This window comes from Clavelina lepadiformis, chromosome 7 (genome assembly GCF_947623445.1).
Source record: "Clavelina lepadiformis chromosome 7, kaClaLepa1.1, whole genome shotgun sequence".
Classification (NCBI taxonomy): Eukaryota; Metazoa; Chordata; class Ascidiacea; order Aplousobranchia; family Clavelinidae; genus Clavelina; species Clavelina lepadiformis.
Window position 1 is genome coordinate 13,762,938 of NC_135246.1, and position 9,868 is coordinate 13,772,805.

The following is a 9,868-nucleotide window of genomic DNA, read 5'->3' on the forward strand; positions in this document are numbered from 1 at the left end:
GAAAAAGTGCCGCGGTACAATAATTCGGTATTATAGTACCGCGGTACTGCCCACCTATGCCAAGATTCTTCAAAATCATGTTCCGGTTTGGTGCTGTAAAATTTTCTCATGGTTCTATCTCTCTCGCCAACGTTTGTGTTGTTTATTAGGAATCTCGAACAAGATGTCAACGCATCTTTTCATAGACATATACTGAAGCCCGGTTCATAATGTTACAGCAAATGAAAATGATCTCTGACCACCTCTGCCCTCATCGTCAACAATTATCAGTAACTTGCCACAACATACATTTCTGAATCGTCACCTCAATGTAGAAGGTAATGGTGGAGCTGAGTAGTACGACAACTGCACATCTGTGTAACCTTCGCATATGGTTTCGGGCTTTCTTGCTTCTTACAATTATTTATTTGCAGCTGGAGGTAAACTGGTACACAGGCCTTGTCTCATTAACTGGCATCACCCACGCAGAAGCCGATATAAGAAGTATTTTAATCAAAGCCGTAATAATAATCTTGTGTCAAGCATATAATAGCAAATAAATCAATTCTAGGACAATAGGTGTTCTGTTTCAAACGGTTGGTTGTTCGCTTACGGTCATCAGATAGCGAAGTATCAAAAAGCAAAAGATTGTAAGACAATGGCGTGGTTACTTGATAACTGACTTACTTTTAAATAAACTACTATAAGCCCGACGCGCACAAAAACAAGAGTCACCATAATAGGGCAGGTCCCGTCGTGTATGAAATTTAATACCATTTGCGAGACTTCACGTACTCGTCGCAGTATTTTTAAGTCAGCAAGTGCTGTAACTTTTGCTGCAGAAGAGACTACGTCAAACAGAGGTAATCATGTACGATCGACGTTTTCTCAACTCCAGATACTTCATCTTTGACTTGATTGGATTCAACCAAAGGGCACGTGTCTTCGGATTCCGGACACAGAACAGAAAGAAAATTGCCACACCCTAAACAGGTCAGAACTTTAATCTTTCTGTATTTTTATTATCAATCAACGAAGTTTTGTAGCGAAAAAATGTTAAGAGGATGGATCAACCCTATTCTATTATAGCAGGACAGATTGCATGCATTACTTATCGCTCGAGTCACTTTCAGGTTTTTATTTATGAGATATTTATAATCAGAGAGTGTTACGATTATGGTAATATTGTTTTCATAATATACTGGTAACACGTGTTCCGAACATAGCAGCGTATTTTTTCTATTACCAGATGGACTAAAACATTTTATTTGCAAATATTTCGAAGATTGATTGAAATCTATAAAGTACCTGAAAGCTATTGAAGAATGAGAATATATGACTGAAAACAATGATTGTTGTTTCGTCCCTGGTTTGGAACAAAGGGATAGAAAATATCCACGTGACTCCCAGCAAGGCTGCCACAGAAGTTACTTTAATCACATGATCTTTTGTTGACGACGGCGCATGTGAAGATTGTATCTGAGAAAATAAAACAGTTTATAGGTAAAAAACCACACAGCGAAAATTTAGGAAAATATTAATCGTTGTACTGATTGGAGTTTATCATAAAACTCTTACTTTTTTACGACCCCAGGTAATGGAGCGAATCACTGCACCATAAATGATGACATTTACAGCAAAAATGAAACCAAGTTCGGCAAGAAAGCCTAGGATTAGAGCAGAGCCGTGAAGCCAGCAAAAGTTATCGTGTACATAGTTAGACTCCACTATAGCTGTGTTATCTGCAATGATAACGACAAAAAACAAAATCATAATAGATTTAGCCTTTGTAAGTAACTGAAAATCTGAGTATAGTTGCGTTAAGGGTTTTATTTGAAAACATAACAATTTTAGAGTAAATATAAGCTTTAACTAAAACGTGATAGATTTCACTAAAGAATGCACAAAATCTGGCTTTTCAATGTTTGATTTTTTTTGTTGTCCAAAATTACTTCATGAATTACTGGCGGATTAAAACAAGTTAAAAATAAAGATTTACATATACCTGGATCCAAGTACCATTCCCTTTCTTTGTCTAATACACCAATCGTTATGCCCATGGTGACGGCTACGGTACACGCTGGTAATACATAAGCTACAATCGACCACTTTAAGAGAAAATCATTTCCCAAAAAACGTGATTTTTTGACAAGAGTTCTAAATAAATATCAATCGTTGAATATGATAATGATAAAAAATAAAAAGGTGGTAGAATGATTTTCCATTTGCTTACTTAAACATTGCCAGGCCCTCGACAAACATCCAAACCCAAGCAGGTAGCAAGAAATAGTGCATACTTGCTGCCATTCCAATGCACAGCAAACTATTGTGTATCATGCCTGAACCACTCAAAAATATAAGATAAGCTATTCCTAAACAAAGGCACAATTGAATGTGAATTGGGCCTGGTTTAGAGGTGCGCAGTTCTCTGAAATTCAAAAGAATTTATGTAGCTGTTTTATTTTATATCGTTTTGTTTTTGTATAATAGGCTAATGAACGAGTTAATTATATAATGTGAGTGAAGCAAGGTCGACATTCGCAAATAACTTACTTGAGAATAAGATATAAAAAGGCCGTTAAAAAGAACCCTAGCACTGATAGCGAACAGCCGATTTTGCCGAGTAGATCCAGTCCCAGGTCACTCGGAATGTAATGGATTCGCTGTTAAAATGCGAAACGAAAGTGCAACATGGATATACTCAACAGCCAAAAGACAAAAACTTATATCTCTAACTTTTATTGAAATTTCCAGTTACACTAAACACTGACTTATTACTTAATTACCACGACGAGCGCAAAATTACTGAGATGGTTGCATTCGCAAAGAGGATTGGCCGAATCAGATTCTCTAAGTACACAACCTCGGTTCGACCATTCAAGATTATCTTCATCCCAATATGAACAGCTAAGGAACCTGTAGTGCTACAAAATAATTCAGATCTTTCTTTAGAACAAATAATCCAAGAAGTATAAAACAAGAAATTATAATAATCGGATAATCCGGATAATCCAACAGGATAGAACTAAACTACAAGCACGTCAATGTCGCTAAGATCTGAGATCAGCCAGTGCCATTCGAAAATGTAGCATATCTTATTTTTTTACTGAATACATTAAAACTTAAACTGCTCCACCTGCAATTTCACAAACTTATATTTCCGTTTATTAGCAAAGAAATGGCTACAATGTATACATTGCACTTACAATAGGTTAAACCCACAATAGATTACAGTATAACGTTTTACCTGTGAAGAGTTAGCAGCCAACAGTGGCGTACTGTACTGAAAAGGTTCAATCTGAAGAAAATGACTAGCATTTGGGTCTGGCAGAAGAACGCTGATCACCTATAAGGCAGAATTATGACTCAGGTTCGACGGCTAAATTGCAAAACCATATTTCTGCTTTGGCCCCGTCCTTACTTTTTCGGCGTGAAATGGCGACGAAAAGTAAACGTCATCTTCGTACAGAATATAAGAAACTCGAATCGATGAATTTGCGTTTCTAGTGCTCAATGGCAGCTTGAACGAAGCTGAACCTCGGTTAGTCCGATTTGCCAAATGCGAGGCATCAAAAACTACAACGTCATCACTTGGCGATACCTTCTGAATCTGTTGAAATAATAACAGTGTTGGCATTGTTGGTAAATGTTTAGTAATTTTAGTGGTTAAAAAGGCATATGTTATATGTCTGGTACCCCCACGGCTAGAGCCTGTGTAACAATTTCAAGACTAGATTCATTGTCAGGTAACTCTACACCGTTCGTGAACATTTCAATCGCTCGAGTCAGTCGAGATTTGCTCTTTTGCGACACCAAGCGGATGCTTTCCTCAGCGTCATGGATGTTATTTGTTATTACCAAAATGTTAGTAAATGCGGAGACAGTGACCTAAAATGAAAAGAAATTGATATTTATTGGAAAAAATAGTACGTTTTTACTTTAAGTGTGCTAACCATGTTTTAGTTTCTTATAGGTCTATACTTACACAACAGTAGGCTACTTACATTAGTAGTTACAGATGATAAATTTTGTAATAGATCTACTACCATATTCACATTATTGACATCACATAAGTTTGATGAATTTCCGGTAACTTTCTTGATCACTTCAGTTAGTTCTTCAACATCACTTTGAGATATGTTTTGCTGGTTCAATACCTGGTGGTTTGAAACAAGATCTTTCGTATTAGAACATTTTAAACCTATGCTTTGTAAAATATGTATAAGTTATAGCCTTACTTTCAAACTTTGTTTTTTAAAGCAGCCTATAATGAATACTGCGGTATATCCGGTATAGTTTAACTGAGATTTAACAAAAAGAAACACACTATTTCCGAATGGATATTTTACATTACAATCTGATTATTAAAACCATCAAAGAATTCCAATATCTCAAATCCAACTCTTTGTAGTTCTGATAACTCAACCTCGCTTATATCAGCTACTGTTGTTGTTATGAATGGGGTAGAGGGGGTTGTAGTAGAAATCTTAATCGATTTGCTGGCGTCTTGCGTTGTCGAGGTTTGGGCAGTAGATGGAAGTTCGGTTGTTGTGATAATGCTTTTTGTTTTCGAACTTCTCGTCGTACCAGTTGTTCCGGCCGACAAGGTTGGTGATAATGATGCGGAGTGGGAAGTGGTAAGATGTCTTACGGAAAAAACGTCTGTTGTTTTCGCTGCCGTAGTCGCAATCACTGTTGAGGAGGAAAATGTAATTTAAAAATTAACCAAGCAGAAGTTAAAATCATAATATATGTTATTCTTCATTTTTGTTGCTGTAACTAGTTATCATCTATATTGTCATATTTTATTTTAAATGATACTGTATTATAAGCTTTATTTATTGTGTCAATTGTAACCTACCGGTTGGATTTGAGCTAATAAAAGCAGCGGTAGTTGAAGTTGTCACATTCTGCAGTGGTGTAGCTGAATGAATTTTGGATACGCAGAGATCAATAAGTTTAGAAATGGACTTTAGATTAGCTATGCCCGATGCGCATCGACACTGACGTTTGAACACAATGAAACCATGCAGAAATATAAACGCTAACGTTGCCAGCATTATCCATTTGACAAAAGTTGGTACTTACCGTAAATAATTTGTAATGTATTTTTAGATTCGCATATCGTCATTCTATTGCATTCGCAAGGTGTAGTCATCAAGCCCCGCAAACAGAAGTCATCGCTGCTGTCAATGTCGTCAACGGCAAGGCATCCGCCATCCTCATCGGCTTCTTCATCTCTAATTAGCCAAAAGCTAGTTTGGGCTTTGTAGGTTGTGTTTAGGAAAAAGTGGATCGCCGATTGTACCAGTGTGCATTTGGAGGGAGACTGTATTGATAATACTTTTGCGTTTATGCGAGAGCAAAAGTCTTTTGCGTCGGATATTTTCAAGTTGTAGAAATTGAAAAAGAACCAATTTTGTCTATTGGATACATCTGCATAAAACGTGAAGTTTCAATTAAATTCACAAAAGGCTTGACATTTAAAGATCTCTGCCTATACGAGGAACCAATAAATTTTTCACGTAGCCTGCTTATTTCAATTTCATGGGAAATATTCAGTTCTACAATTATTATTAGCCTACTTATTTCAGTTCCACACAATTTTAAAAATCACTTCTAGCTGTATAATACTGTATTGCGTGCGTTCAATATTAATGTTACAGCGAGCCGGCTCCGCTCCCTAGTTAGAGCTTAATCGGCATTCTTACTGAAGATAGGAAAAACCGAATGCACCATCCTAACATCAGCAATCAGTGAAGAATTTCTATTCCATTGTCCATCGCTTTGATTAAGAATGAGGAAGTAAAACAGAACGAATGCAAGCAGCTTCATCGCTGTAGTTGACAACAATGCTTCGACGTAAAAGTAAACCTGTGTTGTCACTGACAAATGCAGTATTATTTATAACGGTATAGTGTTGGTATTTTGCCGAACGTCATTGACCATTCTTTTCGGAAATCCGTTGCGTTGGTATGACGGCTCGCGATTATTGTTCTTGCATAAATGGCTTACAAATGCGAGCTACTGTAATGCAATGATAGCGGTATAAGCTTATATCGTTATCGTACGTTTCACGAGACATTCTCGAAGACTTGACTTTGGTTGACGACAATGCCCATATGACTATCCTTCGGCGCTGTCTTATTGTTACAAAATATTGCACACGAATGTATCACAGCGTTAAATTGAAAAACTTCTAAAACGGCTTCAAATGGATTGAATTCTAAGAGTTACAAAAGCTACAGATGTTTTGAGTTAACTGTTAATAACGTATTTAACAATAAACGACAATCCTATTAGTGGAGATAAATGGATACAGAAAATAAAAGCCCATCAGACCTTAGTATTTTATTGTTTATTCCAACTTTGGTCGTATCTGTTTCAAACCCACTCGGAAAACAATGAGCGCATATAATTACATGTAGGCTATTGTTCAACGCGTTTCTACGCATATTGAATTATCTCCACCTACTATAGAAAAGGGTACGGTTAGCAAGTAAATATTATTTTGAGTTTAAACTACAGGGCGGATAAAATGTGTTGATGGAAATACATACAAACTATACCAAGTGGATTTCAAATTACAGAAAAACACAAGAAGCCATTTTTCCTTTAATTTATTTTCTAGCAAAAATAACCATTAATATAACAACGTATAGCAAATCTATCGCATACATATAGAAAACGTTACGATACCAAAAAAAACTGATGACAACAACGATCCATGCACGCCAAAGAAAAACCACCTGCAAGACGTTCCGGAAGAAAAACATTAACAATAATTCTACGTCATAGATTTAGAATGCAAATTAATTTACGTACTACAGCGATACGCGATATAGGTGTCTGTGACGTTCACTGTCTGTTGCTAAAAGTGACCGAACTCCGTGCTCACACAGTGCATAATTGTAGCTGTTGGTTTTAACAAAAAATGAGGTCAAAATGCTCACAACGCAAGTTGCCTTCACTGCCCTAAACACAAGCAATAGAAACGTGGTAGATTTCGACAACAAGTAGTTACAGTAAAATACACAAAATATTGAACGAATTAAGGAATGGGGAGCTCTGCTCAGTTGAGCATACATGATTCGTATGTTGGGACCATGTATTTGATGTTGATAAAGGCATCTTCCCCTCCATGCCTCTCAAAGGCTTCCAGTGTCTCCTGGATCAGGTCGCCAATGTTTTCTCGCTTTTGCTGGCTGTAGTCGATTCCGTCTCCAGAATTACCTTTGTATTCAAAAGCTGCACGTTAGTTTTATGCTTTACTGAAAAAAAAATTTAATTTTTTGCGGGACGAAATCGCGGTTTGTAGTAAAAAAGCAAACTTTTGTTACTTGTTGTAGTGGAAAAACAGCAAAACAAGAAACTTTTACAACAAACGACCAACAGCTGCGTATCTCATTTATTACAAAAAAGACTAAAAAGGGATTTGAATCGTATTGAATACTATGTGTCTGCTGACATAAATGTCAATGTCAGAGTTTCTTTGAATTTATTGATCAGCTTAAAATAACATCAGGTCTCTAGCCAAAACACACACAAACACCATCTAGCTTACGGTTTTTGTTTTTGAAGATATTTAGAATGGGTAAGATTTGTCTGTAGTATGGAACAAGTGCTTCTCCAACCATTTCTCCTGATATGACCAGGTGTTGCAAAACTTTTAAAGTCGTGCAAATGACTGTCTTGTTTCGCATGTTCAAGGCATCTGTTCAAGTACAAAAACACACGACAAAAATTAAATCACTTCCTTTGCATAGATACAAATTTTATCCAACCATGTTATTCCTGGAATGTGAGCAAATGCGCATTAGGGTGCCACTTTATATTAATTAACTAGTTGCCTAGTTGGTGTATGTAAAATTCTTTCAACCAGATCAAAATCTTTGCTATCTCATTAGAATTGGGTAATTTGTACGGTAACAATCTCTTCAACAAACACTTAACCACTTAAACAGCCATTGAGAGTTCCCATAAAAATTTTAAGTCATTGAGCACATGTGGCGGTTAATTAACATGGAAAGTTTTTCTATAATATATAATAACCATTTACTGCTATGAATACAGCACTAAGTAAAACTGAATTGACTCAGAAAACCAAACAGGATAGGTTGTACAACATTTCTGTGAACACTAGCTAGTTTCTTTAATGAAAAATGTTCAAAAACAACAATTCAATACTGTTGTTTTAAGCACTTATAAGTGCTAATGTGTGTCCAAGGTAACTTTTTGCAACCTTTCATAGTTTTAAGCAAGCAGTCATCTAACCCTTATATTACAGATATGAGAAAAAGGAAAAAAAACAATCATACTTTTTATTGGAATAATGAGTTGGGGAATGACGGGAAGGATTTTTGACCCTCCGTGTTCTAACATATCATGAACTCCTTGTCTTGCAAAGAACTCATATGGATGGACGACTTCACACAAACCATCAAAAAATAAGGGAAGGTAGTGGTGATAATCTAATTTTTCAATTTCAACCTAAAATAAAATTTTATAATGTTTGTGTTAATATTTTAAATTGATTGGTTCAACCACAAATGCAACACCTGACCAAATCACAATGCAATTGCTTTCACTATGCAATAGGATCACTTGTCAGTTGAGTAGGACACATACGAAACTTACCTTCCAAGCAATTCTGTTTCCTTTTGTGTCATGTTCAAGTGCAATGGGGAAGTCACCTCTTTCATAAAACTTTCGAAATGCGGTTGGTTTAGCCGGTCTTTCTAAAAATGCTCCTGCAGTTGGCGGGCCAATAACCTGTTAAATAAAATGTATTCTACTTAGTTACTAACATGTACTCTGCTGTATACCGGTGAGTACTAACTCAATTCTTTTTTACATGAAAATGTTGTTATTAAGCGTTTATCACTTCAACAGTTCATAAATTTTTCATCCATTTTACCAGATGATAATTCCTATAATATGCCATAACTATCACAAATTTATATGTGATGTAGCTGATTTTATATTATTGAATAATTCATTTTATTGCAGATGACTTCTGCATCTTCATAATTTACAATACACATTATATCAGAAAATACTCAAGAAAAAAAGAAAATTTGACCTATCAGTTACAAACCAATACGCAATTTATCATATAACACTAATACAGTAAACCATTAGGCACCAATAAATGTAAACTTATTTACCTTTGAATTCTTCATGTTTGCTTTTAAAGTGAAGCCTTGTGCTTTATGGCTCTGACAAGCAGCTGTAGACATTTTGCCAGTTTTTGATTGTCTTAACTTAAACCTACCAAAGGGGCAATACGCCTATAATTGACAATGTTTTACAATTAAGTAAGCCTTACATATAACAGATGCGTATTTACTGGTAGACCGCTTATATCGGATAAAGATTCAAGTCCAGAAGGTTTCTTATTCTTTTTAAAGCTTTCATCTTTGCCTATAACGGATTCGTTGTGAAATATAATGGAAAATTCTCCAGCCCTTTTAAGATACAATAATGTTACAAACCTGGTATATACTGGATCAATGAATTGTTTACAAAATCTGTGACTGTTGACAGTAGTACAGTTGCTATTTGACATAGTGCTTCTAGAAGCATAATTCACTAAATGCAAGTGTTCATGTCCTCCAGTGATTTTCAATGTTGTAGCTTGTAGTTTCTTTTATGTAGTGTAAGTGCCTGGCGCAGAACGCGTTATTGTTGTGATACCCTCTTGCACAGTGTGAGCCTACGTATACAGCAATATGCCTATGCGATGTCACACAAGAAATCAAAGTCTGCAGTTTTCTTCATACTTGATTTAATTTTTTACTTGTGTTATATTTTCAACGACAGTGTAGTGTTAATCAGCGTGGCAAAAAAAAGCAGAACGTACAAAGTGATTGTAGACCTGTCTGATTTT

At 35.9% G+C, this 9,868-nt stretch overlaps 2 protein-coding genes across 2 annotated transcripts; both read right to left on the reverse strand.

Moving 5' to 3' along the window:
- Positions 1-471: 471 nt before the first annotated feature.
- Positions 472-5,039, reverse strand: LOC143466189 (adhesion G-protein coupled receptor G2-like). The gene is made up of 13 exons (XM_076964826.1): positions 4,841-5,039; positions 4,370-4,671; positions 3,984-4,136; positions 3,676-3,867; positions 3,401-3,589; positions 3,227-3,325; positions 2,766-2,903; positions 2,533-2,642; positions 2,213-2,407; positions 1,985-2,136; positions 1,558-1,721; positions 1,288-1,458; positions 472-964 (listed from the first exon to the last, which is right to left on the reverse strand). Exons 1-13 carry the CDS (start codon positions 5,037-5,039, stop codon positions 833-835), a joined length of 2,196 nt encoding a protein of 731 aa, XP_076820941.1. The 3' UTR covers positions 472-832.
- Positions 5,040-6,583: 1,544 nt separating this feature from the next.
- On the reverse strand, positions 6,584-9,305 carry LOC143465918 (parkin coregulated gene protein). The gene is made up of 5 exons (XM_076964442.1): positions 9,147-9,305; positions 8,617-8,751; positions 8,298-8,469; positions 7,544-7,693; positions 6,584-7,212 (listed from the first exon to the last, which is right to left on the reverse strand). Exons 1-5 carry the CDS (start codon positions 9,216-9,218, stop codon positions 7,052-7,054), a joined length of 690 nt encoding a protein of 229 aa, XP_076820557.1. The 5' UTR covers positions 9,219-9,305; the 3' UTR covers positions 6,584-7,051.
- Positions 9,306-9,868: the final 563 nt, after the last annotated feature.

Excerpts from the sequence above, each read along its gene's own strand:
- LOC143465918 (XM_076964442.1), bottom strand. The coding sequence starts at position 9,218 with ATGTCTACAGCTGCTTGTCAGAGCCATAAAGCACAAGGCTTCACTTTA. Across the intron at positions 8,752-9,146 it reads CAAACATGAAGAATTCAAAG|GTTATTGGCCCGCCAACTGC; the intron begins GTAAATAAGTTT and ends TTTATTTAACAG. Across the intron at positions 7,694-8,297 it reads ACTCATTATTCCAATAAAAA|ATGCCTTGAACATGCGAAAC; the intron begins GTATGATTGTTT and ends GTACTTGAACAG.
- LOC143466189 (XM_076964826.1), bottom strand. The coding sequence starts at position 5,039 with ATGCTGGCAACGTTAGCGTTTATATTTCTGCATGGTTTCATTGTGTTC. Across the intron at positions 4,672-4,840 it reads TATTAGCTCAAATCCAACCG|TGATTGCGACTACGGCAGCG; the intron begins GTAGGTTACAAT and ends CCTCCTCAACAG. Across the intron at positions 3,590-3,675 it reads CACAGGCTCTAGCCGTGGGG|ATTCAGAAGGTATCGCCAAG; the intron begins GTACCAGACATA and ends TTATTTCAACAG.